Raw genomic sequence first — 22586 nt, 5'->3', positions numbered from 1 at the left:
CACCGCAGACTCGAGATTCAAACCTGCGTCCCCAACAGCGTAACTCACTTAAGCATAACATGCAAACTTCTGGAGCCAGAAGGGAACTGACCAGAAGATGAAGTCACTACGCAATGCTAATTTAGTAACTCCACATTCCACAATACGGTCATAGAATATTTTCCAAATTATCAAAAAGGAGTTTAATACTACGGTAACTCCAAAATATGTACAATATTTGGTCTCAACACATTTAGTCACAACTGAGTAAAACATTTTCCCAAATGATCAAAATACAACTACGGCAACTCTTTTTCAATCAATTCTGAAGATCTACGAAGTAGTCTATTCCTTCTAATTGCTGGTGAATATACCTATTTTTCAATGTAAATAAAAGGACATATTTTGAACAAAGCTCGATAGTGTGTACATAGCCGTTTTCCATGCTGTTTGATGTTGTCCACAGTTGATTATGCTGCAGTTCCTAGTCTGTGAGACCCAAATGTTAATCACCATATCAAAGGTTGGGGGAAGCGATCAGAGTGCCTGCCGGGCCCGTAGACAGACAAGCTCCTCTCCTTTCTAATAAACCCAGAGTCGATTTGCTACGGCCCCATTTTCCACTATCCGTCTCTGGCACCGACTCGGATGGATTTGCTCTCTCTTTTCCTCTACCTCTCTCCCTCCCTCTCTCTTTCTTCTGGTCTCTTTCTCCCCATCCCTCCTCCGGGCATTTGGTTTACCCCGTCATGCCTCTTCTGTATCATTTAACAAGCTAGTTGACTGGAACATCTGCTGGCTTTGGCTTTGGATAAGAGCCGTTCTGTTACCATGGCCTCTCAGCAGACAAAGAGGGAGTCTAATTTTAAGTGGGGAAAATCCTATTTCCTGCTCTGAATAATCATCTATGTTTTGGGGTGAATTGGGATTTTTTTGTGCTTTACTTAGCAGTATCTCAAATTAAAGCCCTTACTTCCCATGATCTCCACCCCACCCAAGATATTATTGTAGGCTATTACAGTTTTTCATTTGCTTGCAAGGTATAGATGCAGGGTGCATCTTCATAAAACATGACATTTAGTGATTTTATGACAATGCACAGTCCTGAAAGCTATCCATTATTCATTGGTACGTCACTGGTTTTTAGTTTATCACATTGATCCAGTGAGTTGTCAACATGACACAGTGTTTGAGCAAAATTCAGCCAAAAGCATTCTTTCATGAGACTTTCCACGGCTAGCTGTGGAGCTGTGGTCTCCCCGTGCCTTGCTGCAGGCGTGTTCCCAAGCACTTGGCTGACTGTGGATGACACATTGTCTGTCAAAGGACAGCAGGGAGCGTGGCTGTCACCGCAACAGCCTAATAAGCTCCAATAGCCAAGACCCAGGGAGCCATCTCACTTAACTCTAAACTGAAGGCATGTTGCCTCACTGAACTAACTCACTTCGGATCTCCTTATACAGTGCCTTCAGAAAGTATTCACACCCCTTGACTTTTTCCACATTTTATTGTTTGACAGACTGAATTTAAAATAGATTAAATTGATATACTTTGTCACTGGCCTACACACAATACCCCAACATGTCAAAGTAGAAATATATATATATAGACCGTGGGCTCCAAAATTACTGGCACAATACTTAAAATATATATATATAAACAATATACTCAAAACTCAAAATACCAACATGTGAGAAATACTGTACTTTGTACTGTTTCAATGGAACCAACCAAAATCATTACAATTATTTAATACAAAATACATTTCACCAAAATCAAGGTTTCATAATTATTGGCACTCCTCACTTCTCATCAACCACCTCTGGCAAGGATAACAGCATGGAGTCTTTTCCTGTAATGTTTGACAAGGTTAAGGAACATATTTGGAGGGATTTTGGACCATTCTTATATGCAGATCCTTTCAAGATCCTTCACATTCTCGGGTTTGCTCTTATCAACTGCCCTCTTCAACTCAGCCCACATTTTTTTTCGATTGGCTTGAGGTCCTGCGACTGAGATGGCCATGGCAGAACATTGATTTGTTGTCACAGAATCATTTCTGTGTGGATCTTGAGGTATGTTTTGGGTCATTGTCTCGTTGGAAAGTGCACCCACGGCCAAGTCCCAGACTTCTGGCAGAGGCAACCAGATTGTCAGCCTAAATTGCCTGATAGTTGGTGGCATTCATTATGCTGTGAATCTTAACCAGTGCCCCTGGACCTCTGGAATTAAAACAGCCCCAAAACATCACTGACCCACCACCATATTTCACCGTGGGTATGAGGTGCCTCTCCTTGTATCTCTGTTTCGATGCCAAACATGCCGTTGCTGTATCTGACCAAAACGTTACATTTTGGTCTCATCTGACCAGAGCAACTTCTTCCAGTCATAAATTAAATGACTTTTGGTAAACTCCAAGCGCTTGCGTCTGTGGGTCAGAAAGGGCTTTCTTCTGGCAACCATTCCAAAGAGCCTGTGGAGGTGGAGGTGGCATCTGCTGGGACTTTTTGAAACCTGGTGACCCCAATGCGCCACCAAGGCATGCAATTCTTTCACAGTGATTTGGGGGGATTTTGTTGCTTCTCTCACCATCCTCCTCCTTATCCTGAAGGGCAAAATGCATTTGTGTGCTCTACCCGTGAGGTTTTCAACTGTTCCATATCTTTAGAATGTTTTAATAATTGTCCTGACAGTGCTCAGTGGTATATTCAATCGTTTGTGGATCTTCTTGTAGCCATTACCAGATTTATGAAGGTCTACGACCATCTGTCTCTTTTGAACTGCCAGTTCTTTTGTTTTCTTCATGGTGTTGGATGACAAAGAGTGTTACCTATTTTTTTTTTACCCTAGTGAAAGGGATGTAATGGCTCAATATAGTTCTTTAAGACTTACATAAACTTAAATAATTTGAATTTAATTATTGGTTTAAATTTGGTAGATGTTATTTTCAATCATCTTTAAGGCTGCCATTAATTGTGAAACCTTGATTTGGAGGACATTGATTTATAATTAAATCAATAAATGATTTTGGTGGGTTCCATTTGAAACATTAATAAAGAACAGTATTTCTCACATGTTGGTATTTTGAGTTTCTCTACAGTTATATTGTTTATTTTGTAAGTATTGTTTGTCCATTGCCAGTCAGGGGTGCCAGTAATTTTGGAGCCCACTGTATATATACACTACCGGTCAAAAGTTTTGGGACACCTACTCATTCAAGAGTTTTTCTTTATTTGTACTATTTTTTACATAGTAGAATAGTTTCTCAAACTAGACACTCTAATGTACTTGTCCTCTTGCTCAGTTGTGCACATTGGCCTCTCAGTCCTCTTTCTATTCTGGTTAGAGACAGTTTGTGCTGTTCTGTGAAGGGAGTAGTACACAGCGCTGTATGAGAGCTTCAGTTTCTTGCAATTTCTCGCATGGAATAGCCTTAATTTCTCAGAACACAAATAGACTGACGAGTTTCAGAAGAAAGTGCTTTGTTTATGGCCATTTTGAGCATGTAATCGAACCCACAAATGCTGATGGTCCAGATACTCAACTAGTCTAAAGGAGGCCAGTTTTATTGCTTCTTTAATCAGAACAACAAGTTTTCAGCTGTGCTAACATGATTGCAAAAGGGTTTTATAATGATCAATTAGCCTTTTAAAATGATAAACTTGGATTAGCTAACACAACGTGCCATTGGAACACAGGAGTGATGGTTGCTGACAATGGGCCTGTCACGTCCTGACCTTAGTTCCTTTTTTATGTCTCTGTTTTAGGTTGGGGTGGGCATTCTATGTTTTGTGTTCTATGTTTTCCATTTCTATGTTTTTGGCCTGGTATGGTTCCCAATCAGAGGCAGCTGGCAATCGTTGTCTCTGATTGAGAACCATACTTAGGCAGCCTGTTTTTCCCACTTGAGTGGTGGGTGATTGTTTTCTGTCTCTGTGTCTGCACCAGGCAGAACTGTTTCGTTTTCCTTGTTATTTTGTTTTTGTGTTCAGTGTTAATAAATATCAACATGGACATGTACCACGCTGCATATTGGTTCGATCCTTCCTACTCCTCCTCAGATGAAGAGGAGAAACATTACAGGGCCTCTGTACGCCTATGTAGATATTCCATAAAAAATCATCCATTTCCAGCTACAATAGTCAACTACAACATTAACAATGTCGACACTGTATTTCGGACAATTTGATATTTTAATTGTCAATTTTTTTAAATTTTCTTTCAAAAACGAAGACATTTCTAAGTGATCCCAAACTTTTGAACAATAGTGTATATATATAATTTTATTTATCTTTTTTAAATGTATTTTTTACAAATTAAATCAAAATGAAAAGCTGAAATGTCTTGTGTTAATAAGTATTCAACCCCTTTGTTATGGCATGCCTAAATCAGTTCAGGAGTAAAAACTTGCATAACTTCTCACATAAAAAGTTACATGGACTCACTCGGTGTACAGTAATAGTGTTTAACATGATTTTTTTAATGACAACCAAATCTCTGTACCCTACACATACAGTGAATTTCAATCACAGATTCAACCACAAAGACTAGAGAGGTTTTCCAATGCCTTGCAAAGGAGGTCACCTATTGGTAGATGGGTAAAAAATATGAAAAGCAAACATTGGGGCAATGCCAATAAAGCATATTACTGAGTATCACTCCCCATATTTTCAAGAATAGTGGTTGCTGCATTATGTTATCGGTATACTCGGTATACTTGTAATCGTTAAGAAATGGAATGGAGCTAAGCACACCCAAAATCCTAGAGGAAAACCTGATTGTCTGCTTTCCACCAGACACTGGGAGATTGATTCACCTTTCAGCAGGACAATAACTTAAAACACAAGGCCAAATCTACACTGGAGTTGCTTACCAAGAAGACAGTGATTGTTCCTGAGTGGCGAAGATACAGTTTTGACTTAAATCTACTTGAAAATCTATGGTAAGACCTGAAAATGGTTGTCTAGCAAGGATCAACCAATTTGATAGAGCTTGAAAAATGTGTTTAATAATAATGGGCAAATGTTGCACAATCCAGGTGTGGAAAGCTCTTAGATACTTACCCAGAAAGGTGCTTCTACAAAGTATTGACTTAGGCTTCTGAATACACATGTAAATGAGATATTTCTGCATTTCATTTTAAACAAATTTGTTTTCACTTTGTCATTATGGACTATTGTGTGTAGATATGTGAGAAAAAAAATTGTCATCCATTTTGAATTCAGGCTGTAGCACAACAAAATGTAGAACTAGTCAAGGGGTATGAATACTTTCTGAAGGGACTGTATGTCAATAAGAATCACCTTTTTGTCGTCTTGATGGACCGTCTTCTCAAACGACGGGAAGGAACTACGACAGCAGTCTTTGCACGGCATCTTAATCGATCTCCCTGAACCCCCGGCACGTAGTGTACCCTGTGGCAGGTGAGTAATTCTAAAAGTCTGTCTCTATAGCAACCAGCCAGGCTAAAAGACTTGATTTGTCAAAGTCGTCTGTCGTGAAGTGCAGCGCTCTCCTCTTAGTGTCTGTCTACAGGAGAGACCATAATGGTTGCACCAAGGTTCGGTATTAAAAAATAAGCGTGGTCGCTGACAAGCAGAGTGAGTTAATCGTGGTAAGCACATATGCACAGCTGTAGCTTCTCCTTTTCAACTTTCTACAGCATCAATGGCCGCTTTGACGTTGAAGAGCTTTGCGTTGGTGAAATTTGCTTGTCAACGTCAGTCAGGTTTCTCTCAGTCTCATTATCACTTTTTGGGGGAGGGTCACTGTGACTCCTGACTAAAACTTTGATCCAGTCCCATTCCCTGTGGGGTGACTCTCAGCGCTGAATGTTCCTTATCACTTTCTCCCTGCCGGCAGAAATGAGATGCCCCTGTAAGTGAGAAGGGCTCTCCTGATCCCCTCCAATCCCCCGATTAGAGAGCGCTTTTAACCTTGTGCCAGTGTGAAACAGCCCTCGCCTGTTTGCCTTGGGTAGATTAGTGTAATCCCTTTAAACCCCCCAACCTGGGCCAGGACCAGGGCTCGGGACCCTGCCACAAGCCCAGCCAGTGCGGTGTCTAATTGGGGACTGTGCCTAATATGACGCTAAGTGGAAGCTGACCAAGGAAATATACCTGGGAAATACTTGTATCGAGGATGGGAGCAGAGCCTTTTTTTAAAGTGATCCTCAAATCTCACGAACAGTCAGAAAATACTTTAAATCAAAGGAATGGAGGGATCGGTCATATGCTACCTGACAGACATGAGCCATTCCCATAGACTCTACACATAAATACCCAGACATAACCGATGGGGATCTGGAGGTACAAGATGGTCTGTCCATCATGCCTGAGGGCACAGACTGTAAGGGGCCTTTCTGTCTCTTACGATCCAACACTGAATTGTAAAATATCCGGCACAGGCTACTGAACCCGGCAGGTAGCCTAGTGGTTAGAGTGTAGAGGAGGCAGGTAGCCTAGTGGTTAGAGTGTAGAGGCGGCAGGTAGCCTAGTGGTTAGAGTGTAGAGGCGGCAGGTAGCCTAGTGGTTAGAGAGTTGGACTCGTAACCAAAACATTGCAAGATCAAATCTCTGAGCTGACACGGTAACAATCTGTTGTTCTGCCCCTGAGCAAGGCAGTCAACCCACTGTTCCTAGGCCATCATTGAAAATAAGAATGTATTCTTAACTGACTAGTTAAAAAATGGTGAAATAAAAACCCAGTGCCATAACCTGATGCTCAAACCAATGAGTTACAGATTCCTGTTTCAGTCAGTCTAGAAATTGAGTAAGATGCATTCGTATCATGACGATACAATGTTGGCATTTCTATTTTGTGTTTTTCACAAAAGTAAGATTTATTTTCCCCAGTAAGATTATTTTTCCCCTTACAGTTATGAGCAGCGATTTTATTGACATAAAAGCTCTCTGCGCAATGATGCATGTTTTCCTCTTTCCATTTGCAATTATCTTGCCACCAGAATACCATTTGTCTAGACATTTTTTGTGGTATTTTTGGGGGGATTCGACTGTTATTCTTTTATTTTATTTTAAGAGGAATATGTTAGTGTCCTAGAGATGTATTACCAGCTCTTTGTAAAATCATCCCATGGACTGATCTGAAACTGGTCTTAAATCTAAAGCGGTCTTAAGCGGTCTTAAGCGGTCTTAGATGCTATAACGTGTGATTGCTGGTAAGTACTTTGACCTAACTTAATCACATTTAAAATGACTAACTCAAGAATTGAAGATCTATGTTCTTCACATGCCCCTAAATGCAAGAGGTTAACTGATGTGACTTGGTTCAAACAATAGCAGATGGATTATTATTGCTCTGGGGTTTTCGGCATTTACATTTTTTAAATGTTCATATTAAAATAAACATTTATTTCATTCAGAATTTATCATGGCAGTATTATCGTGGCAGTGTATTCAATAGGACAATTTATGTGATTGATTAAAATTAAGTAGAAAAGTCTGTTTTGTGTACTTGAGGGTGAGCTTATTAGGATGCGTTTACACATGCAGTGCAATTCAGATCTGGGTCGTTCCACGTATAGAGTATATTTTGGGCAGTGTAACTTGGTCAAAAACAACTTCATTTCACCTCATTGTAACATTCTGTCATAAAGAGCACATGTTCAACTTGATAAAAAGCATGTTTTCCCATTTCAAAGGGTAAACGAAACGTCTTATAGTAAATGTCAATAAAGTGCCATTAAAGTAACAGGGTTGAGGGAGGGAGGGGCAATTGAATGCAAGCTTCACAAATGTGTTTCATTGTTAAGCATGTTTAGCCTATCTATCTATAGGTAACATGGTTGACGTGTTGTTCTCAGTTTCCCACCACAAAACACCAGCAAATGGCCAAAAAGAGTAGGACCAGCTCACCTGCTTTTACACTATGATTTGAGTATTATATGTTCAATGTTTCTTTTGCAAAAATCATTTAAAAGGGAATAGTTTAACCATATTAAAATGAGAGTTCAGTTCACATACCAGGGTTTACCGTAAAATGAGGGATCACATGAATCAATCACATGAAATACATTAAAATCTTCAGAAATTGCGTAACTAGGCCTTTATAATGATGGTGGGTTAAGGGTTCAAATCTTCCTAGAAGTCATGATGAGGGCTGATTTTTGGCACTTTAGCAATTTAGGTGTTTATTCACATAGCCAATTCAATAAATTGAATTTTTTATGTGGTCTATATTAAAGGGTACTTTATTTAATATAACAGGTTTTTGTTTTTTAAATACAATATTGGAGCACAATTTCTACTTAAAATATCAAGGGGACGGAAAATGATAAATTGCAGATTATTTCCATATCTGATACCAATCTGATAATTTCCCTAATGTGCAAACAGAAAAAAAACACATGGAATCTGATCTTTTTTTTATATACCACATCCATACAGTGCATTCAGAAAGTATTCAGACTTCTTTACTTTTTTCACACTTTTTCACATTTAGTTACGTTACAGCCTTATTCTAAAATGGATTCCATTTTTTCCCCCATCATCAATCTACACACTTTTTTTTTTTTGCAAATGTATTCAAAATAAAAACTGAAATATCTCATTTACATACAGTAAGTATTCAGACCTTTTACTCAGTACTGTGTTGAGGCACCTTTGGCAGCGATTACAGCCTCGAGTCTTCTTGGGTATGATGCTACAAGCTTGGCACACCTGTATTTGGGGAGTTTCTCCCATTCCTCTCTGCAGATCCTCTCAAGCTCTGTCAGGTTGGATGGGGAGCGTCGCTGCACAGCTATTTTCAGGTCTGTCCAGAGATGTTAGATGGGGTTCAAATCCAGGCTTTGGCTGTGACACTCAAGGACATTCAGAGACTTGTCCCAAAGTCACTCCTATGTTGTCTTGGCTGTGTGCTTAGGATGATTGTCCTGTTGGAAGGTGAACTTTTGCCCCAGTCTGAGGTCCTGAGCGCTCTGGAGCAGGTTTTCATCAAGGATCTCTCTATACTTTGCTCCGTTCATCTTTCCCTCAATCCTGGTCTCCCTGTCCCTGCCGCTGAAAACCATCCCCACAGCATGATGTTGCCACAACCATGCTTCACCGTAGGGAAGGTGCCAGGTTTCCTCCAGACGTGATGCTTGCCATTCAGGCCAAAGAGTTCAATCTTGGATTCTTCAGATCAGATCTTGTTTCTCATGGTCAGAGTCCTTTAAGTGCCTTTTTGGCAAAATCTAAGTGGGCTGTTATGTGCCTTTTACTGAGGAGTGGCTTCCGTCTGGCCACTCTACCATAAAGGCCAATTGGCGGAGTGCTGCAGATGGTTGTCCTTCTGGAAGGTTCTACCATCTCCCCAGAAGAACTCTGGAGCTCTATCATAGTGACCATAAGGTTCTTGGTTACCTCCATGACCAAGGCCCTTCTCCCCCTTCTCCCCCAGATCTGTGCTTTGACACAATCCTTTCAGAGCTATTCCTTCTACCCCATGGCTTGGTTTTTGCTCTGACATGCACTGCCAACTATAGGACCTTATATAGACAGATGTGTGCCTTTCCAAATCATGATCAATCAATGGAATTTACCACAGGTGAACTCCAATCAAGTTTTAGAAACATCTCAAGGATGATCAATGGAAACAGGATGCACCTGATGTCAATTTCGAGTCTTATAGCAAAGGTTCTGAATACTTATGTAAATAAGTTATTTCGTAAATAAGTTATGTTTATTTTTTGCAAACATTTATAAAAACCTGTTTTCACTTTCTCGTTGTGGGGTATTTTGTGTAGATTGATGAGGGAAAACATTTATTTAATGAATTTTATAATAAGGCTGTAATGTAACAAATTGTGGAAAAAGGGAAGGCGTCTGAATGCTTTCCGAAAGCACAGTATGTGGATCTCAAACCTGATACAATTTTGATGTTTGCTCTGGGGAGGGTTTGGCAGCCCAAGGTTTCCTTGTCCCATCGCGCTCTAGTGCTCCTTGTGGCAGGCCGGGTGCCTGCAAGTTGACTTCAGTCGCCAGCTGTACAATGTTTCCTCAGACACGCTGGTGCGAGCAGTGTGTCAAGAAGCAGTGCTTGGCAGGGTCGTGTTTCGGAGGACACATGGCTCTCGCCTTCACCTCTCCCAAGTATGTACGGCAGTTGCAGTGATGGGACCTAACTGTAACCACCAATTAGATATCACGAAATTGGGGAGAAAAAGGGCCCAAAAAATATTTGATGAAACCTATCAATTTAAATGTCCAATTTGGGTGCAATCAATTAGCTTAATTTCTCAGAGATCAAATTATGTAAATAAAAAAAGGCTGCAGGAATGCTAAACGTATCTGTTTAAAACTGCAAAAATGATTTCAGAACCATCTGAGATGGTGAATGTCATGGCTTGCTGAAATGACCCTAGTGGAAAAGCAGCCTATATACCCGGGGACTGGTGTAGTACCTTGTATTCAATGAATATGGCTGAGTCACAGTTTATCTGCGCTGACGTGGCATCGTGACCTGCTCATGGAGAGAGGCCCCATCTATCTCATATATGTCAGCGCTCTAATCCACTTTCTCGGACGTCAGCATGATATTAATAAGTCAGCCATGTTAATGTATATTTTTCATGGAAACACTACTCAAAAGGAAATAAGAAAACCCTAAAAGCCTTGTCACAATCACAGATACACACACACACACACACACACTTTCAACCAGTCTTATTTATCATCCCCCCCCCATGCCCTGGTTTTGCGGTCGGAGTCTGCACCTTTGGGGGGGGGGGGGTACTGTCATGCCCTGACCATCAGAGCGTGACTAGGGGGTGTTCTAGCTCAATATTTCTATGTTGGTTTTGTATGGTTCCCAATTAGAGGCAGCTGGTAATCGTTGCCTCTTATTGGGGATTATATTTAGGTAGCCATTTTCCAACCTGTGTTTGTGGGATATTGTTTTGTGTTTGTGCATGTGCACCACTACTTTCACGTTTCGTTATTGGTTTATTGTTTTTGTTTAAAGTTTCACCGTAATGAAGATGTGGAACTTCAATCACGCTGCGACTTGGTCCGCTCATTACGATGATCGTGACACTCAGGGAACCCCAGAGCACACTTTTCCCAGTCTCTGTAGCTCTGCCACCATACCCAATGCTCAACCCCCATATTTTGTCAACCCAAATCCATCCCATCACTGAAAGCCAAATTTCCCCATTTCCAAATGTACAGTAACTCCCTCTCCCCCCTACCTACCCACCACACTAATTTGGTAATCCCCAACACAATCAACACTCCTCTCCCAAGTCTGATTGTGCTTTGAGCTTCTGGCACCAAACTCAGTTGGGTGGCCTGTGTTTGTTTTTGAGATTGAGCGGTGAGCCAATGAGTGCATTCCTATTTAAACCCTATGGGTGAATTATTAGTAACCTTGAGACCCATTCCATACATCTGTTGTTTGTCATGAACCTCCAGGAGGATGGATTTTGATATAAAATGATATGGCTCAAATCCACTCGTTGAGTTCTCAGTGATCACCTCCAGGGGTGGTTACCGACCAGCTCCATTACTGCAGTAATTAAATAATAAAGTTGACTTGTTTTGAAGAAATGTAAAGGTCTCTCCTTTTGATTTCAATATTTTCACGACAATACACACAGGAAACTGTTGAGTGTGAAAAACATTGCAGCGTTGCAGTTCTTGACACAAACCGGTGCGCCTGGCACCTACTACCTACCATACCCTGTTCAAAGGCACTTAGGTATTTTGTCTTGCCCATTCACCCACGCAAGGCTTCCGGTCCAGATGGCATCCTCAGACCATGCGCAGATCAGCTGGCTGGTGTGTTTACGGACTTATTCAATCAATTCTTATCCCAGTCTGCTGTTCACACATGCTTTAAGAGGGCCACCATTGTTCCCAAGAAAGCGAAGGTAACTGAGCTAAATGACTATCGCCCCGTAGCACTCACTTCCGTCATCATGAAGTGCTTTGAGAGACTAGTCAAGGACCATATCACCTCCACCCTACCTGACATCCTAAACCCACTCCAATTTTCTTACCGCCCCAATAGGTCCACAGACGACGCAATCACACTGCACACTGCCCTAACCCGTCTGGACAAGAGGAATACCTATGTAAGAATGCTGTTCATCGACTACAGCTCAGCATTTAACACCATAGTACCCTCCAAACTCGTCATTAAGCTCGAGACCCTGGGTCTCGACCCCGCCCTGTGCGACTGGGTCCTGGACTTCTTGATAGATAAACCATAATAGTAGAGCATTGATCTTCTGGTAAGTGCTCTGTGGTAACAAATCTGAAAACTTGAGGAGAAATCGGAGGAATTATTGGCACTCCGGTCTGCGCAAGAGATTAAGTATTTGGCCTGATTGCCCCGAGGAGAAAAAACAACACTTGTTGTGTGACAGGGCCAGATCTGAATTAGGTTTCGGAGAATCTGGTGGCTGGCTGTGTAAAGCAGTGACCAAGAAGCATGGCAAAGTCCTGGCATGAGGGGAGTGCTTTGGCATGCCCTGTGCCACTCTGCAAGTCTGTCTGGCCACCCCTACGTCCTTCCAACTGTCTGAATCAGCCCTACCAGGTCTTGCTGGTCTCTCCCTACACTGTCCATATTATCGTGCAGGCAAGATGGCCACAAATACAGACTGACGGTTAGATTGTGGGATATTCAAGGAGGAGGACTCCCAGACATTCACCCTATGGCTTCCCTCAAACATGCATTGATCATGAAGAGATTTAGATACTTCCCATTGTGCAAAAACTGGTTGAATCAACATTGTTTTTACATCATTTCAACAACAAAAATTCAATGTGATGACATTAAATCAACATGGAAAACTGATTGGATTTGAAAAAAGTAATCAACATAAGGGAATTTCGTATTTTTTTTAAACAAATTTGAACCTAAATCCAATGACATGGTGGCATTTTTAAAATATTTTTTTCCACATTGAATTCACGTGAATTCAAAACTAGACATTGAATTGCCCAGTGGGTTTCAGCACTTAGCATCTGGTGTAACAGTAGTCTTAACCTTAACCAACTATAGAATGCAACAAGCAAGACCACGTAACGAGCCGTGGACCAGGCTATTGCGTATGTACGCTAACATCACGTCATAGCACTAAGCTGCACACAGCACTGCATGTTCCGTGCTGCCATGGTGAAGAAACCGGCATCATGGTCCACCGTGCACCCTCTCCCTCCGAGTTAACAGATGATTATAGGGACGTTGATAGAAACAGGCAGAGCCGCGTCGGAATCCACATTAGGCTGATGCATGGCTCTCAGTTAACCAGGCACTTATGCAAAAGGAAATTAATGATCTGCAGGGGCAGTTGTGGTTAACCTCTACGGGATCAGTGTCCCCCTCACCGGATGGTTGAGCTAACGTGCGCTAATGTGATTAGCATGATGTTGTAAGTAACAAGAACATTTCCGAGGACATAGACATGTCTGATATGGACAGAAAGCTTAAATTCTTGTTAATCTAACTGTACTGTCCAATTTAAAGGAGCAAAGTGAAATTTACAGTGAAAAAATACCATTCTATTGTTTGAGGGGAGTGCACAACAACAAAAAACTTTTATCACAGCAATTGGTTTGATGGATTCACCTCTGAAGTTAGATAATGTACATTCAGTAATCTTGCTCTGATTTGTCATCCTGAGGGTCCCAGAGATAAAATTTGATTGATGAAATCCATTTTTATGTAGGACCTGGGTTCTACAGTTTGAACCCCTGCTGTGTCTGCCCTGAATGTGCAAGTTGAGATACTGGGGTGCAAAGGAGCAAGATAAATAAATAAATACAGTATGGGGATGAGGTAGATTGGATGGGCTATTTACAGATGAGCTATGTACAGGTGCAGTGATCTGTGAGCTGCTCTGACAGCTGGTGCTTAAAGCTAGTGAGGGAGGTAAGAGTCTCCAGCTTCAGAGATTTTTGCAGTTCGTTCCAGTCATTGGCAGCAGAGAACTGGAAGGAGAGGCAGCTAAAGGAATACCTATGTAAGAATGCTGTTCATCGACTACAGCTCAGCATTTAACACCATAGTACCCTCCAAACTCGTCATTAAGCTCGAGACCCTGGGTCTCGACCCCGCCCTGTGTGACTGTGTCCTGGACTTCCTGATAGGTAACATCTCCACCCCGCTGATCCTCAACACTGGGGCCCCACAAGGGTGCATTCTCTGCCTTCTCCTGTACTCCCTGTTGTTCACCCATGAGTGAGTGGTCATGCACACCTCCAACTCAATCATCAAGTTTGCAGACAACGCTACAGTGGTAGGCTTGATTACCAACAACGACGAGACGGCCTTCAGGGAGGAGGTGAGGGCCCTCGGAGTGTGGTGTCAGGAAAATAACCTCACACTCAATGTCAACAAAACAAAGGAGAAGGTGGATCGTGGACTTCAGGAAACAGCAGAGGGAGCAGCCCCCTATCCACATTGACGGGACAGTAGTGGAGAAGGTGGAAAGTTTAAATTTTCTCGGCATACACATCACTGACAAATTGAAATGGTCCACCCACACAGACAGCGTGGTGAAGAAGGCGCAGCAGCGCCTCTTCAATCTCAGGAGGCTGAAGAAATTTGGCTTGTCACCAAAAACACTCCCAAACTTTTACAGATGCACAATCGAGAGCATCCTGTTGGGCTGTATCACCGCCTGGTACAGAAACTGCTCCTCCCACAACCGTAAGGCTCTCCAGAGGGTAGTGAGGTCTGCACAACGCATCACCGGGGGCAAACTACCTGCCCTCCAGGACACCTACACCACCCGATGTCACAGGAAGGCCAAAAAGATCATCAAGGACAACAACCACCCGAGCCACTGCCTGTTCACCCTGCTATCATCCAGAAGGCGAGGTCAGTACAGGTGCATCAAAGCGGGGACCGAGAGACTGAAAAACAGCTTCTATCTCAAGGCCATCAGCCATCACTAACATTGAGGGGCTGCTGCCAACATACTGACTCATCTCTAGCCACTTTAATAATGAAAAATGTATGTAATAAATGTATCACCAGCCACTTTAAACAATGCCACTTTATATAATGTTTACATATCCTACATTACTCATCTCATATGTATATACTGTACTCTATACCATCTACTGCATCTTGCCTATGCCGTTCGGCCATCGCTCATTCATATATTTTTATGTACATATTCTTATTCATTCCTTTACACTTGTGTGTATAATGTAGTTGTTGTGAAATTGTTGGGTTAAATCACTTACTGCATGGTCGGAACTAGAAGCACAAGCATTTCGCTACACTCGCATTAACATCTGCTAACCATGTGTATGTGACAATAACATTTGATTTGATGTGAATGGCACACATACACAATCCATGTCTCAATTGTCTCAAGGCTTAAAAATCCTTCTTTAACCTGTCTCCTCCCCTTCATCTAGTCGTGGCCAAAAGTTTTGAGAATGACTCAAATATTAATTTTCACAAAGTCTGCTGCCTCAGTTTGTATGATGGCAATTTGCATATACTCCAGAATGTTATGAAGAGTGATCAGATGAATTGCAATGAATTGCAAAGTCCCTCTTTGCCATGCAAGTGAACTGAATCCCCAAAAACATTTCCACTGCATTTCAGCCCTGACACAAAAGGACCAGCAGACATCATGTCAGTGATTCTCTCATTAACACTGGTGTGAGTGTTGACGAGGACACGGCCGGAGATCACTCTGTCATGCTGATTGAGTTCGAATAACAGACTGGAAGCTACAAAACTAGGGCAATGCTTGGAATAATTGTTCTTCCTCTGTCAATCATGGTTACCTGCAAGGAAACACGTGCCGTCATCATTGCTTTGCGCAAAAAGGGCTTCACAGGCAAGGATATTGCTGCCAGTAAGATTGCACCTAAATCAACCATATCGGATCATCAATAACTTCAAGGAGAGCGGTTCAATTGTTGTGAAGAAGGCTTCACCCAATAAAGTCTAGCAAGTGTCAGGACCGTCTCCTAAAGTTGATTCAGCTGCGGGATCGGGGCACCACCAGTACAGAGCTTGCTCAGGAATGGTAGCAGGCAGGTGTGAGTGCATCTGCACGCACAGTGAGGTGAAGACTTTTGGAGGATGGCCTGGTGTCAAGAAGGGCAGCAAAGAAGCCACTTCTCTCCAGGAAAAACATCAGGGACAGGCTGATATTCTGAAAAAGGTACAGGGATTGGACTGCTGAGGACTGGGGTAAAGTCATTTTCTCTGATGAATCCCCTTTCTGATTGTTTGGGGCATCCGGAAAAAAGCTTGTCCGGCGAAGACAAGGTGAGCGCTACCATCAGTCCTGTGTCATGCCAACAATAAAGCATCCTGAGACCATTCATGTGTGGGGTTGCTTCTCAGCGAAGGGAGTGGGCTCACTCACAATTTCTCCTAAGAACACAGCCATGAATAAAAAATGGTACCAACACATTCTCAGAGAGCAACTTCTCCCAGACATCCAGGAACAGTTTGGTGACAAACAATGCCTTTTCCAGCATGATGGAGCACTTTGCCATAAGGCAAAAGTGATAACTAAGTGGCTCGGGGAACATAACATCAATATTTTGGGTCCATGGTCAGGAAACTCCACAGACCTTAATCCCATTGAGAACTTGTGGTCAATCCTCAAGAGGCGAGTGGACAAACAAAACCCCCAAATTCTGACAAACTCCAAGCATTGATTATGCAAGAATGGGCTGCCATCAGTGGCCCAGAAGGTCATTGACAGCATGCCAGGGCAGATTGCAGAGGTCTTGAAAAAGAAGGGTCAACACTGCAAATATTGACTCTTTTCATCAACTTCATGTAATTGTCAATAAAAGCCTTTGAAGCTTATGAAATGCTTGTAATTATACTTCAGTATTCCATAGTAACATCTGACAAAAATATCTAAAAAACACTGAAGCAGAAAACTTTGTGAAAATTAATATTTGTGTCATTCTCAAAACTTTTGGCCACGACTGTACACTGATTGAAGTGGATTTAACAAGTGACATCAATAAAGGATCATAGCTTTCACCTGGATCCACCTGGTCAGTCTATGTCATGGAAAGAGCAGGTGTTCTGTATACTTTTGTATAACTGTATTCGGAAATAAATGTTTGAATATATAGGAAATCTGCAGGCAAGATTCCAGTGAAGAGAGTTTCAATTCCACAATTAGCACAATGTATTAGATTGCCAGAATCTGGCAATGTGATCACAGTTCTCTGCCAGTATTTTCATATTTAGTGTGTTAGATGTAGTCAAGTAAGCCGTTGGACTGAACGAGAAGGTGCCCTAATAACAGTGTTTATCTAACAAGTAGAAAAATAAATATGGGCATATTATGTGTAATTTGCCAAAATCTGTTGAATACTTCTTTATGACTGACTTCATGTCATATAATTGTTTTTAAATCAGTGTGCATTATACTTATTAAGGGGCGACATGTACTGCACAATGGAGGATACCCTTTCCACATTACCTTGCATTTCCTGCCGTCCACCGTCTCCTCGTCAAACTCCTGGCCGATGTGGAAGTTGATCTCGGTGGTGCGGACGGTGGTGGATGTCTTGATGTAGAACTGCTCCCCGTCCTGACGGATCTCCACGTGAGGCTTGGAGGCAGCAGCCCCAGCCACCTTCCTCAGCATGGCATTCACGCCTGGATGGGCACAGCAGAGACCAGGGAGGGAGAAGGGAATGGAAGGGTAGGAGGAGGGAGTTAGGCCTGATTCAGACAGACAGACACCCCCACCGCCTAGATCCGTCTGGACTAGATTTACCCCAAAACAGTCCTCGACCTGACCCCTCTCTCACCATCCCACACTGCCCTACCTCTCTATCACTCTTTATGGACTTTCTCTTCTCTTGGCTACTTAATCATGTATATTTCCTTATTTTTAAAAACATGATAGGCCAACTGAATGAGGAATAGCTTTTCTTCAACAGACACCAATTAAAAGTGATAAACCATAATAGTAGAGCATTGATCTTCTGGTAAGTGCTCTGTGGTAACAAATCTGAAAACTTGAGGAGAAATCGGAGGAATTATTGGCACTCCGGTCTGCGCAAGAGATTAAGTATTTGGCCTGATTGCCCCGAGGAGAAAAAACAACACTTGTTGTGTGACAGGGCCAGATCTGAATTAGGTTTCGGAGAATCTGGTGGCTGGCTGTGTAAAGCAGTGACCAAGAAGCATGGCAAAGTCCTGGCATGAGGGGAGTGCTTTGGCATGCCCTGTGCCACTCTGCAAGTCTGTCTGGCCACCCCTACGTCCTTCCAACTGTCTGAATCAGCCCTACCAGGTCTTGCTGGTCTCTCCCTACACTGTCCATATTTTCGTGCAGGCAAAATGGCCACAAATACAGACTGACGGTTAGATTGTGGGATATTCAAGGAGGAGGACTCCCAGACATTCACCCTATGGCTTCCCTCAAACATGCATTGATCATGAAGAGATTTAGATACTTCCCACTGTGCAAAAACTGGTTGAATCAACATTGTTTCTACATCATTTCAACAACAAAAATTCAATGTGATGACATTAAATCAACATGGAAAACTGATTGGATTTGAATAAAGTAATCAACATAAGGGAATTTCGTATTTTTTTAAACAAATTTGAACCTAAATCCAATGACATGGTGGCATTTTTAAAATATTTTTTTCCACATTGAATTCACGTGAATTCAAAACTAGACATTGAATTGCCCAGTGGGTTTCAGCACTTAGCATCTGGTGTAACAGTAGTCTTAACCTTAACCAACTATAGAATGCAACAAGCAAGACCACGTAACGAGCCGTGGACCAGGCTATTGCGTATGTACGCTAACATCACGTCATAGCACTAAGCTGCACACAGCACTGCATGTTCCGTGCTGCCATGGTGAAGAAACCGGCATCATGGTCCACCGTGCACCCTCTCCCTCCGAGTTAACAGATGATTATAGGGACGTTGATAGAAACAGGCAGAGCCGCGTCGGAATCCACATTAGGCTGATGCACGGCTCTCAGTTAACCAGGCACCTTTGCAAAAGGAAATTAATGATCTGCAGGGGCAGTTGTGGTTAACCTCTACGGGATCAGTGTCCCCCTCACCGGATGGTTGAGCTAACGTGCGCTAATGTGATTAGCATGATGTTGTAAGTAACAAGAACATTTCCCAGGACATAGACATGTCTTATATGGACAGAAAGCTTAAATTCTTGTTAATCTAACTGTACTGTCCAATTTAAAGGAGCAAAGTGAAATTTACAGTGAAAAATACCATTCTATTGTTTGAGGGGAGTGCACAACAACAAAAAACTTTTATCACGGCAACTGGTTTGATGCATTCACCTCTGAAGTTAGATAATGTAAATTCAGTAATCTTGCTCTGATTTGTCATCCTGAGGGTCCCAGAGATAAAATTTGATTGATTGATGAAATCCATTTTTATGCAGGACCTGGGTTCTACAGTTTGAACCCCTGCTGTGTCTGCCCTGAATGTGCAAGTTGAGATACTGGGGTGCAAAGGAGCAAGATAGATAAGTAAATACAGTATGGGGATGAGGTAGATTGGATGGGCTATTTACAGATGAGCTATGTACAGGTGCAGTGATCTGTGAGCTGCTCTGACAGCTGGTGCTTAAAGCTAGTGAGGGAGGTAAGAGTCTCCAGCTTCAGAGATTTTTGCAGTTCGTTCCAGTCATTGGCAGCAGAGAACTGGAAGGAGAGGCGGCTAAAGGAAGAATTGGCTTTGGGGGTGACCAGTGAGATATACCTGCTCGAGCGCGTGCTACGGGTGGGTGCTGCTATGGTGACCAGTGAGTTGAGATAAGGCGGGCCTTTACCTAGCAAAGACTTGTAGATGACCTGGAGCCAGTGGGTTTGGCGACGAGTATGAAGCGAGGGCCAGCCAACGAGAGCATACAGGTTGCAGTGATGGGTAGTATATGGGGCTTTGGTGACAAAACGGATGACACTGTGATAGACTGCATCCAATTTGTTGAGTAGAGTGTTGGAGGCTATTTTGTAAGTGACATCGCCAAAGTCGAGGATCGGTAGAATGGTCAGTTTTACGAGGGTATGTTTGGCAGCATTAGTGAAGGATGCTTTGTTGCGAAATAGGAAGCGGATTCTGCATTTGATTTTTGATTGGAGATGTTTAATATGAGTCTGGAAGGAGAATTTACAGTCTAACCAGACACCTAGGTATTTGTAGTTGTCCACATATTCTATGTCAGAGCCGTCCAGAGTAATGATGCTAGATGGGCGGCCAAGTGCGTGCAGCGATCGGTTGAACAGCATGCATTTAGTTTTACTTGCATTTAAGAACAGTTGGAGGCCACGGAAGGAGAGTTGTATGGCATTGAAGCTCATCTGGAGGTTAGTTAACACAGTTTCCAACGACGGGCCAGAGGTACACAGAATGGTGTTGTCTGCGTAGAGGTGAATCAAAGAATCACCAGCAGCGAGAGCGACATCATTGATGTATACAGAGAAGAGTCGGCCCGAGAATTGAACCCTGTAGCAGCCCCATAGAGACTGCCAGAGGTCCGGACCACAGGCCCTCCGATTTGACATACTGATACAACATTTTGAACAGTAATGCAATGTTTCATTGGATCAGTCTAACACTTTTCACGTACACTGCTGCCATTTAGAAATTGTGCCTAGACTCCTAAGTGATATAATGGCCTCTCTCTTGCATTTCAAAGATGATGGAACAAAAAAAAGACAACGCATGTTGTTTTCTTTTATTATCTTTTACCAGATCTAATGAGTTATACTCTCCTACATTAATTTCACATTTCCACAAACTTCTAAGTGTTTACTTTCAAATGGTATCAAGAATATGCATATCCTTGCTTCAGGTCCTGAGCTACAGGCAGTTAGATTTGGGCATGTCATTTTAGTTTTAGTTTTTTTTTAAAGGGTCCGATCCTTAAGAGATTGTGGGCACGACTGAACGAAACGCAGAACAGACAGAATGCATGCAATCTCTCTGAACCATACAATTGTAACCACGAAGAATGGTCCCCATTGGGTCATAGCTGAACTGTGCTGTGTTGGGTTGGTAGATATCTCACAAGGAAAATGTAATCAAAGCTCGGAGTGGTTCACAGGATCTGTTTGGTGGAGGCTAAGCAAGGTCAGTAAACTGCAGCTTGCATATTAAACAAACTTAGTTAAGCTGAGGGACTCATACAGGTCCAGAACAAGGGGGTCAAATTTCTTTCAAGTCAGGAAATGTATTTACAATTCATGAATAGAAAAGGGTTGGGCAGTTTTCAAGTTATAGATTGATAATTTTTCTGGTTTGAACTGAATTTGTACCTGGAAATATAGTAGCGTAACATGTTTCTGTTAATAATTGAATAGGCCCCCTGAGCCAATTTGATGACACGCACCCGTCAGGTTACTAACTGTTAAACTGTTTAATGTTGCTCACAACTCAAAGCTATCCTCTGAGCAACAAACAAACCCAAACAGCCCCATATGGAATATTCTCACCCAAAACCAAAATAAGACCAGTGTGTGGTCTCATTGCTTGAGCAGCATAGTACTTACAGTCCAGACACAGAAAGACCCAGACACACAAATGAATGACCCAGATAAACTGGTCCAATTCTAAACCATCACAATGATCAGCAAGGGAAAAAAGCAAGTGAGAGAAAACCCCCACAAAAAGCAGAGGAGGAGAGAATTCCGTGAAGACCTCCACTGACACTGCTAACGCATGCCCTACTTAAACGCTAATACATGAGTAATGTTGTTCCCATGCACATGCAGCCGGACCCCGGCTATAACAATACCAATGTCTATATAATTGACATCTCCTGTCGCTGAAGGCTTTCCCGCTACAGCTTGCTTGTATGCTCTCCCTCCCTCATCGTTTAGATGAGATAAGACAATAGCATATTGTTGGAAGTGAAGCAATGCCCAAGGAAAATGCACATGATGGATAAAGCTCACGCAGGGATGCACTGTGCAGGCTATTGAAAAAAGAACGGGCGAAAAAAAAGAGAGGGATGAGAGAGACAAAACGTCAAGAAGGGGCTTACCGAGGGCTTTGAGAAGTTCGTCAAAATTCTCACTGCTCTTCATTTTCCAGGTACCGGCAAAGTTGGGCATTTCTGCTGGGGCTGACAGTAAAGGCTGTGCCTGCAAAGAACCTGCTCCACGCTCTGTGCTTCCTATACCCTCTCTCTCACTCTCCTCTTTTCCTCTGCTTTGCACTCTCTTCTCCACTCACAACCTGCCTCTCTCAATCTTCCTCTCTCTCCTTTCTGTATCTCCCTTTCTGTAGCAGCTTCAACTTCCTCTTTGCCACGAGATAAAGCAAGTGACTCTATTCTTCATATACACACCTTTTTCTTACTGTCTGCCTTTTACTCCCTCTATCTCAGTTGTCTCTCACTCTCTGACTCTCTCTCTCTCTAGTGTCAGTTTTGACCTTGTCTCTGTCAGTAGTTATAGCCAGTGTCTTTAATCTGAATAACTATAGGTCCCTCCCCTTAGAAGCCCTGTCCCATTATTAACTTAGACATTTCACACAATCTGTTCTGAGACTAGACAGAACACACCACATTTGTCATTCCCTAACCCAGAATGGCATTCAGAACCGAGATGATAACCTTTGTAAGCATGTGTGATTTTTTTTTAATTCATGTAAAA

General features: G+C 42.4%; 1 protein-coding gene across 1 annotated transcript in view; it reads right to left on the bottom strand.

The window, feature by feature from the left end:
• crabp1a (cellular retinoic acid binding protein 1a) overlaps positions 1 to 22375 on the bottom strand; it is a 30752-nt gene extending 8377 nt beyond the window's left edge. Inside the window, exons 1-2 of the mRNA XM_020456602.2 lie at positions 21974 to 22375; positions 17411 to 17589 (exon numbers count right to left, since the gene is read on the bottom strand). Coding sequence (XP_020312191.1) covers positions 17411 to 17589; positions 21974 to 22043 — 249 coding nt within the window. The 5' untranslated portion in view covers positions 22044 to 22375. The remainder of the gene's footprint in view (positions 1 to 17410; positions 17590 to 21973) is intronic.
• Between the last annotated feature and the right edge of the window lie 211 nt (positions 22376 to 22586).

The sequence above is a fragment of the Oncorhynchus kisutch genome, linkage group LG22, assembly GCF_002021735.2.
Source record: "Oncorhynchus kisutch isolate 150728-3 linkage group LG22, Okis_V2, whole genome shotgun sequence".
Classification (NCBI taxonomy): Eukaryota; Metazoa; Chordata; class Actinopteri; order Salmoniformes; family Salmonidae; genus Oncorhynchus; species Oncorhynchus kisutch.
The sequence above is the reverse complement of the archived record's forward strand: the minus strand, read 5'-3'. Positions and strand labels throughout refer to the sequence as shown.